General features: G+C 39.8%; 1 protein-coding gene across 9 annotated transcripts in view; it reads left to right on the top strand.

Annotated features, from left to right (window-relative positions):
* The window catches only part of CNGA3 (cyclic nucleotide gated channel subunit alpha 3), a 36708-nt gene extending 16157 nt beyond the window's left edge, over positions 1-20551 (top strand). For 4 of the 9 annotated variants that reach the window (XM_068923477.1, XM_068923467.1, XM_068923517.1 and 1 more), the window contains 5 exons: positions 1541-1657; positions 4644-4823; positions 12739-12846; positions 13569-13675; positions 18504-20550. In XM_068923477.1, coding sequence (XP_068779578.1) covers positions 1541-1657; positions 4644-4823; positions 12739-12846; positions 13569-13675; positions 18504-19906 — 1915 coding nt within the window. In that variant the 3' untranslated portion in view covers positions 19907-20550. Of the gene's footprint in view, positions 1-1540; positions 1658-4643; positions 4824-6478; positions 6533-10783; positions 10892-12738; positions 12847-13568; positions 13676-18503 lie in introns of all 9 variants that reach the window. The other 5 variants (XM_068923452.1, XM_068923458.1, XM_068923496.1 and 2 more) reach the window with 2 other exon arrangements.

Raw genomic sequence — 20551 nt, 5'->3', positions numbered from 1 at the left:
TGAATGTAGTTTCCACGTATCTGGTAATCCTTAATGGATTTCTCTTCCAAGAGTTTGTTCATTCTCCTCTAGAAACAATATTTACTTTGGCATCCACAGTATTGACAGCACAACATAAACCAAGTTATGAAGCTTTTTCAGTACCAGGCAGTGTCTACTGGTGTCCTCTTATTAGAAGAAAAGAAGAAAACAATTGAGAAGTTGAGAATTCCAGGGGTCTCTGGACCTGTATTGTGTGGCATGGTTCTTTGTGGAGAAATAATGCAGTTTTAGTTCTCTGCTTGTCAGTTCTTCTGCTGTGAGTACATACAAAACTCAGCTGCTAATTATCCTCTGGTAGGCATTTGAAATGTTGTTGCCAGTTCTTAAAAAGTTATTGCAAATATCATTGTAATTGGTCTTTTTCTGACAGTACCGATTACCAGAGCAATGTGAGAATCCTTTTTGCATTACAAAGGGGAAAAAGTCAACCTTAATGAATGTGATGAGATCTTGCAAAAGTGAATCCTAAAGAAAGAAAAACACAAAAAAAATCCCCAGGGGACAAATAAAGAGATCCAGAGTAGGCTTTGATAAAGTCCTTATTCCAGTGAAATCATTTTTGAAACTAGATGAAAAAGAGCAAGGCCAAAGTTTAGTCTATTTTTCTGAAATGCTAATTATTTTAGTGCTAGTAGGCAGTCTTACAATTATGGGAATTCATGGGAGTTGGCAGACACTGTACATGGCTTAATTTTATAGTCACTGTCCACTACTGTGTGCAACTGAGCTGTTGTCTTATTTTCCTCCTTGTGGTGATAGCCTGATGTGCCTCATCTCATTGCCACCAGAGGGGCTTTGAAGATCTGTAGCCTATTTTGCTTTGCAATAGGAGAAGTTTCCTCTATGAAGCAAGCAGTATTAAGCTTGCAGTCATGCAGCTGGTTGCAAGAGGCTAATATGAAGGGCAATGATGCTATTCAGGGCTAACTACTGTCAACTGCTATCATCATTTTCCCTTTCAAGCCGGGCAAGAGTGAAAGGGAAAAGAGATGTGTGTTTGCAGAGATGTGTGTTTGCTTTAAGTCATAAAAGGAAAAGCACTGGTAGGAATTCCAGATTGTTAAACCCAAACAATATCTGGAAGAACTACACTGAAAAAAGCAGTGGGGAGTTGCTTTAAAGCCCCCCAGAGATGTTGGACTCCATATTGAATGAAAGTTGCTGATGCATTACAGGAAGTATTAGAGTAGCAAATGTTGCTTTCCCCATATCATGTATCTGCACACCAGAGAAGTATTTACCAGTAAAGAATCAGCTTCTGAGCTTGCGGGAGTGGATGCCAGGACTTTACCTGACTTAGTTAAGTGTTAGGAGGTTCCAAAAAAGTATAAAGCATAGGATTAGCTTTATGTTTACCAAGTGTAGGCCACATTTACTAGAGAGAGGGTAATTTGCTGCATTGTTTTCTGATACAGTGGTAGGAGGAATTAGATGGGGGTAAATCTGCTGGAGGCTGTGTGAAATTCTTAAAAATTCTTTAAAAAAATTGCTTTTGCAGAACTCATTCGCTGTGTGAGGATACATCTTCAGAATTGCAGAGGGTCATTTCTGTGGAGGGAAGAGGCCTACCTGAATCCCAGACAAGCTCATTCACAGGCAGAGGAGCAATGGCAAGGTAGTGTGCTAATTAATGTCATTTCTGTTACTAAGTGTAATGTACTTGAAGGAGACTGGTCACAGTTTGGAGGTAAATGAAGAAGAGCTGTCAGTTTCCAAAGAAAATGGAAGGAGTCCACATGAAGAAAGTCTATAAAAAGAAACAGAAGCTGCTTTTGACTTTGATTGTGTATTTATACAATTGTTAGAATCCTAGAGATGCTGAGTGAGCTCACAAAAATTAGTCTAAATAAGAGAAAGGATTTATTTGCATGATATGATCTGAAAATACATTGAATACTGAGAAAATACATGAAGTGAGGCCAGAGAGTAAAGTAAATGAAAGTGTTTGGTTCTGGCCGATAGCTGATGCAATGTTAATTTCCTGTCAAATAAGACATAATGATTGCTCCTTTGTCAGTAGTTGGCTCTGACAAGGGAGGAGACACGGGCTCCTATGTTGGGAATGCAAGGGTCGCTATCTGTCTGTTTTTAGAGTCTGGTTCTGTTTATGATGCATTGGGAGCCTTACTCAACAAAGTTCAAGTCAATCCAGGCTAAGCTTTTGCTTAAGTCATTTACTTTACATGGACTTAAGCATGTGCCTGAAGTGGAGCAAGTGCAGAAGTCCGTTTCTGCACTGGAGTTTCTGTATCTGATTTAAATAATTCCAGCTGAGACTACAGAGCTCTGTCTATCTTCTGATACCATTGTTACATATGCTACAGAACATGTTCATTTTAACAATATCGTATTTCAAAGAGCAAAGAATAACTGATTTTAAAACTAGTCGTTTAAAGAGGGCAATGTACATTTCAGCCTTTTGGACAGTGGAGGATAAACTTGCCTTTCCCTGTTGGCTTGTCAAATACACTGCTGTGTATAGATTACTAAGTCTGCAAGCAATTGCTTTTAGATAGGAGGTAGGTGTACATATGTGTGTGTAAGCATAAAATATATATACATGTATATATAAAAACTGTTACTGAGAACTTTCTCTTAAATCCTTGTTTATATTGTTATTCTTTACCCCTTTTCAGAACTATTTGAATTACATATATGTGTAGCTAGAATTACTTATGCTCAGAACCTACAAGGAAGCCTGTGATGAAAACACGAATGCTTAGCAATTTAGATGGCATGGCAACGTAATACGCCTATTGAATGCAAATTCTCAAGGGCCTGAAACAACATTGTGTGTCGGACTTCACTCAGGGTTCTTAATATGAGATATAAAGGACAAAGAAGATGGAAACAGTATGTCATGGCAGAAATCAGAATTTCTTTGTTCAAGTAGAGAAGGTCTCAAACTTAATTTGTAAAATTTGTTTGGCTCTTTAACAGATTACTGTGTCTTATCAAAATGTTTTATTTTCTAATGTAATTAAGAAGATCCTTATTAATAGTTTTCCTGCTGTTCCTTAAGTGAAAGCTGAGGTCTTCTCCGGCAGAGAAAAATTCTGGAGTTTAATTTTATGTTTGCAGCTTTCAATAGGATGAGGAATCTAGTAATTAATCTCTGACTTTTATGTGGGGTTTTATGTTTTTCTTTTGTCTTTGGTAGGCCTTGAATTCTCTTAATTGTTGGACATATTAGATGATTATATGATACTACCTTGGCGCGGGGACGAGGAACTAGAAGTATCTTTTTCTGATTTCTGATATGTGATATTATTCCTGCACTTTTTGTTCTTTTTGTCTCAGGGTAGTAGATCCTGGGCTAGGTCTCTGAGACCCTTGAGAACTGCCCTCAAGAAGCAGATGTACTTTATCATAAGATTTAAGTAACTTGGTCATATCGTAACAGGCCTTTTTGTGGATTCTGAGCATATATAATATTAACCAATACTGAGGGAATGTAAAGAGATTTCTCTGAGAAGCTCAGGAGCTCTCTGAGAAGTTATGCATTGTTCACTATTTCATTACCCTATTTCTGAGGCCAGGTATGGGAAACTTGAAAAAATATTACTTTTGTCCAAACTGGACTGCTTATAGGAAATAATACAGAATATTATGTTGATAGTAAATAAAATCCATGTTGTAGATTTCCATTATTTTCAATTATTCATGCACTTCATTTACTTTTGAATTTTCACAAAAAAATGCAAGAATCCATAATATGAATTAGTGGGATCAGAAAAAGAAGCATAATAGTAGTTGACTAAATTAAGTCCGGTGTCATGATTTTTTGCGCATTTTATTTTAGTGCTCTGCTAGAAATTTAAGAATAGGAAACAATTCTCTCTGCGCAGCAGGTAAGTTTGTGTGCAACAGTCAGTTAATGATTCTCACTGAGAATTTGTTCTCCTGTTGTTATTAATGGTTTGAGATACACACGGTGTGTTAGATACTGTGGTGAACGGATTGTATTGTCTGCCCAGATGAATACACAGTCTGTGACACAGCATGTGAAAATCACGCAAGGTGGAAAGTTGAAAAATAAAATATGAGGGTTAGGAAAGATCAGGTTTATTAAGCAATGTCATGAAAGTAATTTTGCAATAGATCTGCATTCTGACCCTTTAAAATCAAAGGGAAAGTGGCTGAATTCTTATCATTCCTTATTTAAAAGTCCCTTACCAACTATACAGCTTTTGTCTCCGCTGTGTATACCAGCCCTTAAGCATGAGATACTGTGAGTATTTTATGTCTCTTACCTCTGTCAGTCCAGAATCCTCACAGTATCACATAATGTCAGGAGTTTTCGTCAGCTTCCCCATCCCAGCCACTTGGCAACCTACCTTTAATCAATACTATTCTGTTGCTCCTGCAGTACTGGGACAGTGGACTAGGGACTGATGTATGAGTTACTTGATCCACTGCAGAAGGTAATGTATGAAAATCTGGGAAGTGGCTGGGTTCACAGAGTGAATCCATCAAGCTCCATTCCTGTAGCAGGTGTAGAAGTGGAGAAAAATCCTCCTGGGCTGCCCTGTGGGGAGATGGTTTAGGCCATCTGATTTTCTTGTTTGGTTCAGTCAATGTTGCATATCTGCTCCTTGCAGACTCTCAGGATTTGTTGTATCTCTGAGGTCATGGGCCACAAGACATTTGCACCATGAAGACCAAAGGCCTGATTCTTTCCTGGAGCGTATCCGAGGGCCAGAGCTCATAGAGGTGTACAGTAGACAAAATAAAATCCATTCCAGTCTAGACGTCCATGAGCAGCCTGGAGGACTGAACAGGTAAGAAGATGTGTTTATACTTTAAGGGAAGAAGAGAGAGATTATGCTATTTCCTCTGTGACCGGGATGAGATCTTTATTTTAGTATATAGTATGGAGTTTAGCATGGGAGATGAACAGAGTATCTAATGCAGTTCAGGAATCTTCACATAACTGAAGTATTCCAGCTTTCAGCAGAATGTTTCTTTCCCCCTCAAAAGCAGCTTGGCAAAGATCTTGAAGTAGAGGGTTTTGATCATGCCGCTTCAGGCAGAACAGTTTCTCAGAAGCAGAATTGAATTGTATGCTGCCTGTGTGGGAAATCTTTTCTAAAAGGCTGTATTGATCTGTGTGATCTGCCAAGTTGCTGTCACTGAGCTGAGGATGAATGCAGTTCCCATTTCAAGGATTCAGGATGCTGCAAGTTGTGATTTCTCAGGACATTCATGTTATATACATTAGCAGCTAGTGCTAGGAAACTCCAAACAAGTAGTTATGCGAAATGCATCATTGCTGAGTTACACCTACTCAGGAGTTCAGTTGTTTACATTACAGAAGGCTTCTGATGCAGAAATGAGACAATCTTTTGGCTGCTGACTGAACTCTTTAGCATATACTCAGTCTTTGGTATTGAGGGCAAGTTCAATCTTCTCTTAAGCAAAATTTTCTAATAAAACAATTGAGGCCTGCAAGAGAAACCTTTATCTGTTTCCATTCTTTTGACTTTATGAATTGCTATTATTGATGAATATATAACTTAGTGATTTAAATAAAACTCCAGCTAAAAGTGGTAAACAAAGTCCCAAGATGCGCAGGCTCCCATAGCTTTTTGGGTAGCTGGACTGGTGGGTAAGCAAGTCATCAGTCATCTGAGATGTTTCAAAATCTCGGCTAGTAATTCAAATGAAAATAACCTTTAAAGGGCAATGCATGGTAGTACAGGTCACCTTGACTTGTGGCAGGCCAGTACAGCCCTATTATCTTCACTTGATCTGCTCCTTAGAATTTCAGCTCAAGAGCAGAGTAAATCCGCATTCCTAACACATTTTCTTGAATTAGCTAGACTGCTATCCTCTAGTCACTCAAGTCAGCAGGCAAAAGATTTTTCAGACATCTGGATCAGTACCAACTGCAGATTAAAAGTCCTTAGAGAGGACAGCATTGATCCTGCCAACAAACCTCTATATAAGGCTATTAGAAGTGATGTTGGAGGTGTCCGTCCTTGCCTTCTTGGATTTACACTGTTGCCATGTGACAGTAGCTCCCAGTTGTGCTATCCTGGAGGCTTAATTCTGCAGCAGTGGTAGGTATGCTTGTTATTTGTCCAGCAGCCTTGGCACTACATCTATGAAGAAGTCTTGAAAGGATTGAAGAAAGCTTAAAATAGCAGCCAAATGGATACAAGGCTATAAATAGTGAGGTACATGTTGCCATGCACTAATATGCCTGAGAAGAAGCTTCAGACATCGGATGTGGTCACAAACGTGTATGCTCAGTACATGATAAAGAGAAACTAGTGCCTTAAAATATTTATGCAAAGGGGCCTATCATTGCGGTCAAAGTTGACCTTCCTAATCTTATCGGTGCATATATAAGAGGCTAGTAAGTCAGTCTGTCGTGTATGAAATGCCAACAATCTTTTACGCTCTTTAATGTGTTTGTTTTAACTTGCTGCAGTCACTGGCCCTTGGCCAGTTTTAATGTCAACTATAGTAACAACACCAATGAAGAGTAAGTACTGATAACTTCCAAACACCTTTCTGCCACTAGCTCCTTCTCTTTTTCCCTTTTCAGCCTAGTAACATTTGTAGTATAGACTCCTGCTTATCTCTTTTATCCCTAAACCCTTCCTAAGTATATAGTTTAATTATAGAGAAAGATCTTGTTTTGTCAGTTCTAGAAGCATCCTTCGTGCTCCCCATGAACTACGTTTTGTCCTAAGTTGTCCTTACCTCCCCAGCAGTGAATCTGATTAATTAAGCATTTAGTCCCTACCTCCTCTAGTTCAGCTGGCTGATTTTACTGCATTGCCAATAGATTTGTTAGTGATTCAGATTTTAAATGAGATTCATGCGTTCATCTTCTAACAATGCCTTTCTTCTGTTCACGTGCTGCCCCTTTGGCAAATCAAGTCCCTCAGAAATTTCTTGTTGTCACATGAGGATTTGGTACTGAGCAGGAAACCAAAAAAACCTGTGTATGTGCAGTCTGAATGAAAACTAAGCATCTTTCTAAAATGTGTGCTTTAGTTTAGCCAGACATTCTTGGTGTAGATGTAGAGAGAGTGACAGGCAATATAATAAGGCTTACACCACAACAACTCTGACAGAAGCTGTCCTTTGGAATCTATTTTATATATTTGACAAGATATTTCATGGTAGTCCCCCAAAGAGAAGCCTCTTGAAAGGTGTCCTGTAATTTAAAATCACCCAACAATGATGTTTGTTGCATGTGTTAGATCACAGCTGTTTGAGGTCTCGTCTGCACTGTAGCCTCCAGCGGCAGGTTTGTTCTTATGCATGACGAACAGTTAATTTCTTTCATTACTTTTCAGATGAAAAACAAAAGATAAAAAGCACTAGGACAGTTTCTGATCATGTCAGAAATATTCAGGAAATTGTTGTTTTTTGTCCCCAAATACATCACAGACTAGCAGTATAGTGTACATTTAAAATAACACTGTAAAACCTTCTTGCACATACCTGAACAAGAGGTCTTCCTTCTCCTAAAGCAACTTTTTGCTTTAGTTTCATGGCTTTTATAAAAATGAAAATTGTTGTGCAGAGAACAATGATAGAAATAGGCATCATTTGGTTTAGTTTGGAGTAAAAAAAAGGGTACTAAAAGCTGAAGCCTGGCCTACTAGTCAGGGACCAAAGGACCAATTAGAATGGAAATGCATTTTAATCTTGTTTCTGAAAGTAACTCATGTACCTTGGGCAAAACTTTCATCTACTTAGTGTTTCATTATTCCTAAAGGAAGATAACATCTGTGTGTCTACCTGCCTGACAGTCTAGAAATTACTTGATTTACAGAGTACTTGGCAGATGAAAAATGTAAATCTTATACTCATTTAGAGACTACAGCAGTGTTTTCATAGGGGCTGATGAAGATATATTTTCTCAGCCTGAAAATGCATGCTCCTTTTAGTGTGCTGAAGACACAGAATAGATACCACTGTAGTGCTAACAAAAAAAGATAAGCACAACAACTGTTTCATTGATTACTGGATTCCAGTTTATTCACTGGAAGCACTGATGAAGAAAAAAGTTGCAGGTCTTGTTAAAGCTTTGAGTTTTTCACTGTGTAAAGGATCTAAATGTTCCCATCCATGAGGAATTGTAGGTGATGGTTTCAAGTCTTTGAAAACATCCTGAGGATTATGACCAACCTTTTCCTTTGAGTAACTTCCACTGCCAGACTACAAGTAGTTGGATTATGATAACATTACCTCAAAAGGGAGATGAACAGAGAAGAAGGAAATGGAGGAGTCTCACATATGAAGAATACCTGTAACTGACAAATATGAGATTTGTCAGAAGGAGATCTCAGGCCAGAGAAAAATAGATATCAGCATTAGATACCTGTTTCAAAATAGAATGTAGGAGAAAGTTGGAATTTCAGATCAGGAACCAAGCATAGTAAGTTATAGTGAAAGCCTCACATGTTTTCTAAATAAGAAGGAGCTTTAGGGGCAGATTTGATTTCAAAAGGAAGCCATAACAATCCAGGAGGCCAGTAGTAGAGAAATAAATCACAGAATCACAGAATGGTTGAGGTTGGAAGGGACCTCTGGAGATCATCTAGTCCAACCTCCCTGCTCAAGCAGGGTCATTTAGAACACGTTGCCCAGGATCACGTCCAGGTGGGTTTTGAATATCTCCAGGGAAGGAGACTCCACAACCTCTCTGGGCAACCTGTGCCAGTGCTGAGTCACCCTCACAGGAAAGAAGTTTTTCCTCATGTTCAGATGGAACTTCCTGTGGTTCAGTTTCTGCCCGTTGCCTCTTGTCCTGTTGCTGGGCACCACGGAGAAGAGTCTGGACCCATCGTCTTGACACCTTCCCTTCAGATACTTGTACACATTGATGAGATCACCTCTCAGTCTTCTCTTCTCCAGACTAAGCAGGCCCAGCTCTCTCAGCCTTTCTTCATAGGGGAGATGCTCCAGTCCCCTCATCATCTTTGTAGCCCTCTCTTAGTGGACTCTCTCCAGTAGTGCTGTGACTCTCTTGTCCTGGGGAGCCCAGAATTGGACACAGCACTCCAGGTGAGGCCTCCCCAGGGCTGAGGAGAGGGGCAGGATCACCTCCCTCCACCTGCTGGCAACACTCTGCCTAATGCACCCCAGGATGCCATTGGCCTTCTTGGCCACAAGGGCACGTTGCTGGCTCATGTTTAACTTGTTGTCCCCCAGCACTCCCAGGTTCCTTCTCTGCAGAGCTGCTTTCCAACAGGTCAACCCCCAGCCTGTCCTAGTGCATGGGGTTGTTCCTCCCGAGGTGCAGGACCCTGCACTTGCCTTTGTTGAACTTCCTGAGGTTCCTCTCCGCCCATCTCTCCAGCCTGTCCAGGTCCCTCTGAATGGCAGCACAGTCTTCTGGTGTGTCAGCCACTCCCCCCAGTTTACTATCATCAGCAAACTTGCTGAGGGTGCACTCTGCCCCTTCATCCAGGTCATCGATGATATGTACACTAAATACCTGAATAGAAGTTCCTGCTGCTATGTAGAGTTAGCTTTGGTAAATGAAACAGTGTTTCTTGGTTTGAGGTGCATATACAACTAGAAGATCAATAAACACTAAGGCTGTATTCTCCACCAGCTATGCTTTCTGTGGTTAGGTTTAGACAAACCTAAGAATGGGCTAAATCAGATCCATCTTTACTCTAGCTCATCACATTCTAATGAGCTGAAAACTGTGTATGGCTGAACGCCAGGGAAATTCGTGTCTGGGACTAAATCTTGCAGCTTGGGTCTGCTGGATGCTGTGGAATGGTAGGATACAGTGATGTGCAGAAATGATGGCAGAAGTTACGTGGTCCATATTTATTGTATTTGATAGCGCAAATAACAGTTAATGAACATGGAGACGATCCCGACTCCATTAAGTCTATGCAAAACTCTGACTGATTTCAGTGAGGACGGAATTTCATGCTTAACACGCAGGCTTTGAATACAGTGGCAATACTGAAAAGATGATAGATAGCAGCTTGAGCATGACTGATCTGATCACATATGGACACCTGCATCTGGAGTAGCCAACATACTGTTCCTTTACAGCTAATGGAGAGAAAAAGGTGCTTTTAGGGCACAAGTCATCTCATTCTAGTGTAGAGATCTGAAATAGTTTGGATTAATCGTGTTAACTCTAAAGCATGTGTAAAATGACTAGCTCATATGTAGAGGTCTGAAGTTAAGTGAACTTAAGTGAAGTTAAGTGAGACAGCTCTTTTTTCTGCATTTGCAGTCTTTGTTCAAAGATACTGGCCGGGATTCTTCTCCAAGCCAATTGCTGAAGCCAGAAGTAATTAATTGTGGCTATGTTGGTTTTAAAGGGCATTGTAAGAGGGCATTCAGGCTTATTTCGTTTAATCAGTGCTAAAGCTTCCAACAGGCACTGTGAGGGTTTGGATCTGGCAATAATATTGATAGTTTGTTAAACCATTGGAAGACAAACTGGAACATTTAATTAAAATAAGTCTGGTACACTGATGTATGAAAAGGTCAACAAAGCATGAGTGGCTAATGCACAGAATCAGCCAGCTGGTTACCTGATTTAGTAACGTGCCGTTGTTAGTTCTAGAGGCCTTAGCCTGTGAACCATTTACACCAGCTGGATGTATGGTTCTGCTGAGAAACCCTGTCCTACCCTGTGCAGCATCCAGGTCAATAGTTACTTGTATCTTACCTCACCATCGATCCTCTCCCCTAACTAGCAGAAAATTGGTAATGTTGCTAAGCCTTACATTATGTCGTACAGCAAAAAGGAAGACAAAAAGGAGGTTAAAGAGGAAAAGAAAGAGGAAAAGAAGGAGGAAAAGAAAGAGGAAAAGAAAGATGACAAAAAAGATGATAAAAAAAAAGAAGAGTAAGTATAAAGAATGAATGTATGCTTGAAACATGCCTCCTACACTAGAGAGCACAGTGTGGCATTTCACTGTAACACTACCGCTATAATTATTGTTCTGTAGGCTGCAGAATGTTATTCTGTCAAACCTGTAATACATTTTCCCCTTTGAAATGGTGCAGCTGCTCAGCAAACCTGTTGCATCTTTAAGACCTGTATTAAGACCTGTCATGAACAGCTTCCCAGGTCAGTAAAAAGGAATTCTGCTACCTCTGATCATTTTGGCTGGCTGTTCAAGAACTTCTTTTTTTTTCCTCTGAGGGCATTTTAGGATAGCAGCTTGCTTTGCAAATCTGCACAGATTTGTCATAGTTCCAGTATGTCTCTAATGACTCAAAGCAGACAAACAAAAGGTCTCGTTTGGACAAAGAACAAAAATATTACATGTGGAAAGTTACAGATATACTAAGAAGTTTAGTTTATTGATAATTCTGACAAATATATGAGTAAGATGTCTGCTTACTCTGAGTCCTTGCCCTGAGTAACAGAACCGATTACTTAATGTGGTGTAATTCTTTACCAGCGATTAGTAAAGTTTGCTCCTGCTGATTAAGAGCTGCTGAATTTCTGTGCAAACAATGAGATCTTGAATATTCTTAACAGAAACGGATCCTGGTCTTGTCTAGTCCCCCCAGATTTGACTGGAACGCAATTCAATTTAGTATTACCAGTCACAAAAAATAACGAGTGGCAACAGATAAAAAGAGAATGCATTTAATTGGACTTCACAGTTAAGGAGTGTCAGATGAATATATTGCAAGTTTGTTTGTGTATATGGTTGTGTGTGCTGTGTAGATGTAGGGACGTGTAGTTCGGAGTCATTTCCAGATGGGGGTCTGCTTGATCTCCAGATCTTGACTTTCTCTCTTAATCAAAGCTTAAATTTGAAAGCATTTTTTCCGAAGGATTGTCTTCCAGCTTCAATTACTGAGTAATGAGAGCCTGAGTTTTACATTAGCCTAAATCGTTTTAAAATATTTCAGCAAAGACAGTGAATATTTTAAAATATTTAGAAGGCAGTGTAGTCTATCATATGAAGACCATATTTCATGGCCACCAGATCTGAGGTGGTCACCAATTTTAGTTACCCATTTAGTCTTCACTAAATTCCAGGCCTGCACATTTCTTTTAGCACCTCATTGTTGTGGGGTGTGAGGAGCCTGGACTATGAATGTGCGAAATTTGGTTTTACATAATAATGCATGTTTTAGTTCTGGTCTCTGCACTCTGTATGTGTGTGCGTGTGTGTGCGTGTGTGTGTGTGTGCGCGTGCGTGCGCATACACGCATGTTTGTGCATGTGTGCATGCACAGTCTTGCTTGTATAATTATGTGTTTGAGTATGTATGTAATTTAGTTGTTTAAATGCATGTTCATACAGTCATGTCCATAAAACAAGGATTTACCAAAAATGTCAAACTTAATCCCCAAAGGAAGACTCTTCCTCTAGCAGTGGACTATAGACTTCTAGCTGAAATGATGGCCAGAAACATTTAATGTTTTCCTGTTTGTTCTGTGGGGGTCATATGCAGAAAAGGTGGTATTTTCAGCCGGTGCGTTTTGAACAGTTTTGTTTTTCTTTCTGATCTTGGTATTTTTTTCCAAAGTTGAACCATGCAGGAGTAGATTGTGACAAATAGGATGAAACTTCAGCTAATATTTGGTATCTCATCTTGAATTTTGGCATGGATGCTCTCTCTTCTCAGGCAGCTGTGTGTTAATCATGAGTTGAGCAGCCTCCAGGAGAGAGAGATCCAGAAGGTCGCTTCATTACATTTCCAGTGTAAATCTGTATGTTTCACTTTCCAGGAAGAAAAAAGACATCTTTGTGATAGATCCTTCAAGCAATATGTACTACAACTGGTTGACCATAATTGCAGGACCTGTGTTCTATAACTGGTGTATGCTTGTGTGCAGGTATGGATTTAAGTTAATAATAATTTTAGGTTTCAAATGTGAAGTGCCTTGTTATATTTCCTGCATATATCATACTCTCATCTCCCTCTGGTATATTCTGGGTGGCTTACCTAGAAGCTATATAGCTCACATGTCTTTAGGGATATACAATATACATATCAGAGGAAATAGATGGCCAATGCTTTTTTTTTTTTTTCCTATATAAATTGATTGTAACTTGCAGAAAGCATCCTATGAGTGCTGGCAGTGGCCTTTGTATGCCACCTACTGGCTAGATACAGAGATGTGCCTTAGCTGCCATAGGCTTGCCATCCATAGGGATGGCTTGCCTCTCAGAAAAAAAATATTTTATTTGAGAATTATCTTAATGGAGACATTTATGAACTTTTATCTAGACCTGTTAGCACTTGCAGATGGGAGGTTGGGAGTACCTGGGGAAATTTCCCATGTAATCTGGTGCATGGTTAAATGTAGGGATTTGTGCATCCCTCCGTATGTGCACTTGTGCTGCATATATGTGTTTAAGTTAAACATTTTTAAATTTTGAAAGATACTATTGTCTATTTAGGCATAGCTCCACAGTGCAGACGTGCAGGCATGGAGACATGCTGCCTTTAGTTTGTTCAGTGCTAGTGACGTGCACGGATAGGCTTTTAGTAAGCACATTCTGAGTGCTCTCTTATGCAGTTGGTGTAAATTTTGTCATATCTTTGTTTCTTTAGAGCCTGCTTTGATGAGCTACAAATTGACCATATTAGGTTATGGCTGGTCTTGGACTATTGCTCTGATATCATCTATGCTTTTGACATGTTTGTCAGATTCAGGACAGGTGAGTCTTTTAGTGGTTTTACATTGTTTTTAGATAACGACACAGATATAAAAGCTGGAAAAAGAATTTCCTTGTGGGGTCTGGCCAGTGTAATATCCTGCCTCCAGCAGAACCCGGCAATGGAGGCTTTGGGAAAATGAAGTGTGCGACCGACTTGGTTTGTTGTGAGGGTGGACTTCCCGATACCTGCACTTCTCTCATCTCCAAACCCAGTCCTATCAGTGCTAAATAGGCAGGGTCAAACACTGAATGAACAGCCTTCTCCAAAGCCACTGTAATAGGCAATGTGGGGAAGGCAAGGTAAAGCACTTTCCAAGCCATTTACCACTGAGGGTGTGATAGGTTGCTTTTACGTATTGGGTAGGGCAAAAAGGTCAGCTCCAGCCACTAGTTCTGCTTTCTTAGCCAGCATGCAGCAACATGCTCAGGAGTGATTTTAGCGTTGGCCATATGTGAGACCTGGCACTTGTCTCTGCCTCCCACCTGCAGTCCTCTACCTGGAATAGGTAGTGCTGCCCCTTTGCCACCAGCTGTGTTTCTTGCAGGCTCTGTGAGCTCCTGGCTATGTCTCCACTAAGCTATGTGGTGATAGTATAAGATTAACCCAGGAGCATGGTGATGTAGGATTAACCAGGTGCTTTGGTCCTGCCTTCCTGAAGGAAGCTTGAGCTCAAAGGATCCATGATGACAGTGCCATGTCATGATCGCAGTGTTTATCTTCATCACCCTGTTCCAGTTTCTGTAGTCTAGACAGGCTGAGAGAACTTCATACTTGAGTATGCCCGACTGATACTGATTCTAGCCTTAAAAGTAACATCTGTTTTAAACTAAACAAGGTCGTAGTATAGGCCTAAACAACGATGCACAATGAATGAGCCATACTGTTAAATTGCTGGAACAGTCTTTGTCAGAACTTTTTCTGTGCAACGAGTACTCTCCCAAACAGTGTTTAGGCACAGATGGGGATGATAACAGAGGCTGGGACTTGTTCCTAGGAGGCAGTTTGGACAGTGCTACTCTTCTGGGGGTCTGGGAGAGTTTAGGTGTATAAACACAAGCTATTGTGGTAGCTGATCTCAAGGCTGGAAAACATTTCCTGTCTATTCTGTTTATTGGTACAGACACAGCCAAAAGCGTCTCTTGAACGGGTCCAGAACTGCACTGATCATTATAAAAATGAGAGTTCTCTTAAATCTTTGATTTTTACATTTTCTTCTTTTTTAATCATACTAACAACTTGAAATTAATGATGACTTGTGATAAGTTGTAACCACAAATGCTGTCACTTTGGGAAACACACAATTCATAGCATCAAGCTGGGTTTTTAAAATTAGCAAGTCCTTGTTCAGCAAAGAACTATTTCTCAGCAGCGTGAATCTCAAGACTGCCTTTTTTTTGGCTTCACCTTTGTCCTATAGCAAGAAAGCTAGCTATGCCTACTAAATTCTTCTTCTGCAATTAAATCTATTTCTGTAATGGGAATGAAAAGAGACAACTGAGCAGAAATTGAGCGTGTACAGGCAGTGCAAGTGCAATTATAAAATTTCCAAGGGCTATGTTGATAATGGAGTCAAAGTGTGGTTAAAAGACTGGCTTTGCAGGCTTAGGCTGCAACTGCAGAATTGCCATAGAGATTTCCTGAATGCTTCAGTGCAGGTCTGTGCTGCAGTTTTAGGCCCTCAGCAGAGTGAGTGGTTCTTTCAGGTGCTGAAATCTTTGACAGCTCAGCATAGCAACCTCTCATGGCCCCTGGCTGTGTCAGCTGCCATCTCAGGTAAGTCTGCAAGATGCAGCTGCTCTCAGGACAAAGGTCCCAGGAGGCTCTGAGGAAGAGAATGACCCCCCTGGCTGTCCAGCAGTAGGGACTGGCTTGGAAATGGGATCTAGGAAGCTCCATAGCTGCTACCATGATCCATGGCAGATTCTCTGCGGTGCAGTACTGACTAGCAGCAGGGCCAGTTTCACTGTATTTCAGCGATTTGGTGACTGCATACTGTGAAACAGAAAGGATTCATGTCTTTCAACAGCTGACCTTATCTGGTACTCTCCATGTTTTGGTGCTTTCAAAAGATTTTACTAGTACTCTCGTTCTGTGAGGAGACAAAAAGACCTGAGGGCTTTTTATCTCCCTTTATTTTAATAACTGTAAGTCAGAAATTCATTTTTCTGTTTGGGTGCATAGGACAGTTCATAAGGGCATATTTGACCAAATCTTCTGTAATTTTCAGATGGGAGCACAACTGTGGCACATGACTATTTCCATTTGTAGTCAGCATCAGTTTACAGCTAGCTGACGACAGATACACACATGTACATGAGACAGATGTACAGATAAATAACAGAAACTGCAACAGATTCCAGAAATAGAGCAGTGCTGTACGGGGCAGAAGGAATTGCAGCTCGGTCCTCACCAGTAGTCGCTTATAGCTGCTCCTATAAAAGTAGCTGCTTGTAGATTGCTAAGTGATTAGCAAAATCTGATAATCCCTGGTATACAGGGAACATTTCACTTTGCTCTGACATGGACTTTTGCTCCTGACTGGTCTAGCTGGACATGCAGCACTTGCAACCGCAGCATGTGTTTCATAGTGCATAGGCTGTTCCCTGCGGGACATTTTTTACTGCCTTGAGCTTTCAGAGGTAACAAATAGCACTGCAGCTGTACTGCTTAAGCAGCCTTTCTGTGAGAATTCTTACCTATACACAGCTGCAGTTTGTTTTAAGGTCTCTTACTGGTTTATGCCTTCTCATAATTCTTAAAATCTAATAGTTTCTGAATTCTTTTGAATAAAGAAATCTCAGTGTACAAAAATGATTGCAAAATTGTCCTGAGCAAAAGTGACAGGGGAATGAAAATAGAAGTAGGATGTTACACAGATGAGTTTTCTCAGCTGTTTCTCAGTATAAAATAGAAAATACTGTTTTTGCGTCAAGTAATTAGCAAAATTTTTCTTAAGGCAGCTGACTTTGAGGGCGGGAGTTATGAAAACAATGCCCACTTACTGGCTAGAAGGATGTAAGACCATGAGATGATATAATTAATAGCTATGTTTAAATATGAAGGTATTTTCACAATCACTGTTCACCTGTCATCTGGTTGATTCATTTGAAGCCCTATCCAAAGGGTATGAAAAGCAACCAGAATCTTTCTGTTGATGGTTATCATGTTCACTGGTATTCCAGTTAAGCCCTGACACAAACTACTACATCTGTACCATATGTACTTGTTATGTTACATAAATGCATTATATGGGAAGAGAACCTAACAAAAATTGAAAGGCAAAATTAAATTTGTGTATTACATGATCTATAAGGAACTTTGAACCTATTAAAAAAAAAAAAAAAAGATAATCTCATGGAAGCAAAGTATTCACTGGTAATTTTAAAGACTATCACAGGGATTTTTTTTTTTGAATAGAGAAATGTAGAGGAAAATCTGCTTTGAACACTAGTTCTTTCTTTTTAGAATCAGGGATGTGAGGTAACCTTTCTAATTTCACATCTGGCTCAGGATTGTGCAGGTGTTTATTTTTTGAAACAAAAGTATTGAATAACTTACCTAGTATTTGTTGTGTGTGGATTTTAACTAATAAACATTGGAGATGATTGGCATCCTTTTTTCATTTTACGGATGAGACACCAATATGCAGAGATGTAACGTGAGGTACATGTGGTCCTTTGCGGGAACAGTGGCAGAATCAGAAATAAAACTGCTGTATTGGATTTGGTGCTCTTCTGAGAACCAAACATAAATAGAACATAAATAATCCTTCTGCCATGACTAACTATGACTATATATTAATTAAATACATGCAGACTTAACTTACAAACAAATCCGAAGCCATTCTTGAGTGATAATACTTAGATAATAATTTATAAAATCATTTAACATAATCTGGAATAGATCTGTGTCAACTAAGTAGCTTCAATTATTAATTCCCCCTTTTAGGTTTCTTTCTGGTGGAAAAAAAAAGGAACTGCATATATAACCAACATTTCTAACGCTTGACTTTGTTCCACTGAGCACCCTTCAATATAATTTTAATAATATGATAACTTTTTAAATAATAAGACTGTGGCAAATCACCAGCACTCTCAGTAGTCCCATGTGTTTGGTGATAATCACTTCATGCTTTCCTTCTGCTCAAGGTGGTGAGCACTCGGACCACTACTGAGACAATGTATATTAAGTAGGAAGCTTTCTCCTTAGTAGCTGTCTCACTAGAAACCGCCAAAAAGTACAAACCATTTTCTGCAAATGAAAATCCTGTCAGCTGTAACATTGGATATAAGAGAAAAAGCATAGACTGGGGGGGAGGAGGGGGAGCTATATTTTATTAGCCCAAGGTTATTTATTTTGTTCTGAAAACATTTTCTGACGTTCCATTATACCTATTCTTGGAATTTATTTAAAAATATTCCACTCTGATTTTATATATAATCAAAACGTGCTTAACTGTAGTTATGAGTCATGCCAATGGTTCATGAGAATTGAGACATGAATCTCCCCTTTCTATTTGCAAAAATGTCTAAAAGACATGGACACAGTCGTCCCAAAATAGAGTGGAAAAGTGCAGGAAGCACCATGTAATAATAGAGTCATTTCTCTACATCACTATTTACCAGCTGTGAAACTTCAGATGTTTAAATTTACAATTAAATATTTTTCATTAAATGAACTCCTGGTACATCATTTGCTGTATGCCTGACAGTTCCAGTTTTAATGTTCTCAAGTATCTGAAGTGTAAGTCACTCAGTGCTATTGACTGTAATTCTGAACTGCCCTTTTATTCTAACTAGTAAAGTATTTGTTTTTATTTTTTTAAAGGCTTCCTTGAGCAAGGCTTGCTAGTTCAGGATGAAAAGAAATTACGAGACCATTACACAAAAACTATGCAGTTCAAACTGGACGTGCTCTCTCTTCTGCCAACAGACCTGGCATACCTGAAGCTCGGTTGGAACTACCCTGAACTGCGGTTTAACCGCTTGCTGAGGATTTCTCGGCTGTTTGAGTTTTTTGATCGTACAGAAACCCGGACAAATTATCCAAACATGTTTCGCATTGGAAATCTTGTCTTATACATTCTTATCATCATCCACTGGAACGCATGTATATATTTTGCAATTTCAAAGGTCATTGGATTTGGAACTGACTCTTGGGTCTACCCCAACGTGTCCACTCCAGAGTACGGGCGCCTATCTAGAAAGTACATTTACAGTCTGTACTGGTCAACGCTCACGCTGACGACCATTGGAGAAACCCCACCTCCAGTGAAAGATGAAGAGTATCTCTTTGTGGTCATTGACTTCCTGGTGGGTGTGCTCATCTTTGCTACCATTGTTGGTAACGTGGGCTCAATGATTTCCAACATGAACGCCTCCAGGGCAGAGTTCCAGGCCAAAATCGATTCTATTAAACAGTACATGCATTTCCGAAAAGTGACTAAGGATTTGGAAGCCAGGGTTATTAAATGGTTTGATTACCTCTGGACTAACAAGAAAACAGTGGATGAGAAGGAAGTTCTTAAAAATCTGCCCGACAAGTTGAAGGCTGAAATTGCCATCAATGTCCATTTGGACACACTGAAGAAAGTGCGTATATTCCAGGATTGTGAAGCTGGACTTCTCATTGAACTGGTGCTGAAACTGAAACCTACGGTCTTCAGTCCTGGAGACTATATTTGCAAAAAGGGAGATATTGGGAGAGAAATGTACATTATCAAAGAGGGAAAATTGGCTGTGGTGGCAGATGATGGCATAACACAGTTTGTTGTCCTAAGTGATGGCAGCTACTTTGGTGAAATCAGCATCCTAAACATCAAAGGTAGCAAATCTGGCAATAGGAGGACAGCCAACATAAGGAGTATTGGTTATTCTGATTTGTTCTGCTTGTCTAAAGATGATTTAATGGAAGCCCTCACTGAATACCCAGATGCCAAAAAGGCTCTGGAAGAGAAAGGGCGACAGATTCTGATGAAAGACAATTTAATAGATGAGGAAGCAGCCAAAGCAGGAGCTGACCCAAAAGACTTGGAAGAAAAAGTTGAAAGACTTGAAACGGCTCTGGATATGCTACAGACCAGGTTTGCTAGGCTCTTGGCAGAATACACCTCATCTCAACAAAAAGTGAAGCAGAGACTTGCCAAAGTAGAAAATAGAGTGAAAAAATATGGTAGTGGCACCGTCTCAGAGGCAGAGGCTGCAAAACCTGAGGAGGAGAAAAAGAACTAATGGAATATTTGTATTTTCTCATTTCTTAGAGAAGGTTGAAGCATGTAAAAGCCATAAATATGTATAAATACATGTGTGTATACATAGACATGATTATTTTTATATGGCCTCCAAGGTAATAGTTCTTAGCATTTTTAACTAAAGCAGTATTTTCTTGTAAATAGATCATTGTTACCTTCTTAGAAGGAGATCTTGGTCTGTCATTTGAGTGCGTTTTTTTTTTTTTCTTTTTGTACTGGGAGTGGGTTTCTTGCAAGTCATGCTCAGAATGTGTGCCGTTATGAGATGTGTAAGTCTTCCTCTGTTAAGAAGGCATTGTATTTAAAGTAGAAGGGATTGGTTTTGGATAAGGACTTATAAAATATTTATAGGGTACACGCTCTACCTTGCTACCTTATTAGCCTATTAAATACATGGACTTACAGCCAGGCTTCTCAAAATATTTATTTCTTCACACTGTGAGGCAGTCTGCACAACTTGTAGAACTGCAGCTAAGAAGTACGCACCTGGCCTATACAGTGTACCCCTGCCTGTGTATGAAATAGCCATGTACCCAGATGCTTTTGTCAGATTCCTTTCTACTGAGCCGGGCTGTGCACAAAGTGCCATGCTGACAGCGCAGCGGTGATTGATCATGTCTTTTCT

This window comes from Struthio camelus, chromosome 1 (assembly GCF_040807025.1).
Source record: "Struthio camelus isolate bStrCam1 chromosome 1, bStrCam1.hap1, whole genome shotgun sequence".
NCBI lineage: Eukaryota > Metazoa > Chordata > Aves > Struthioniformes > Struthionidae > Struthio > Struthio camelus.
The sequence above is the reverse complement of the archived record's forward strand: the minus strand, read 5'-3'. Positions and strand labels throughout refer to the sequence as shown.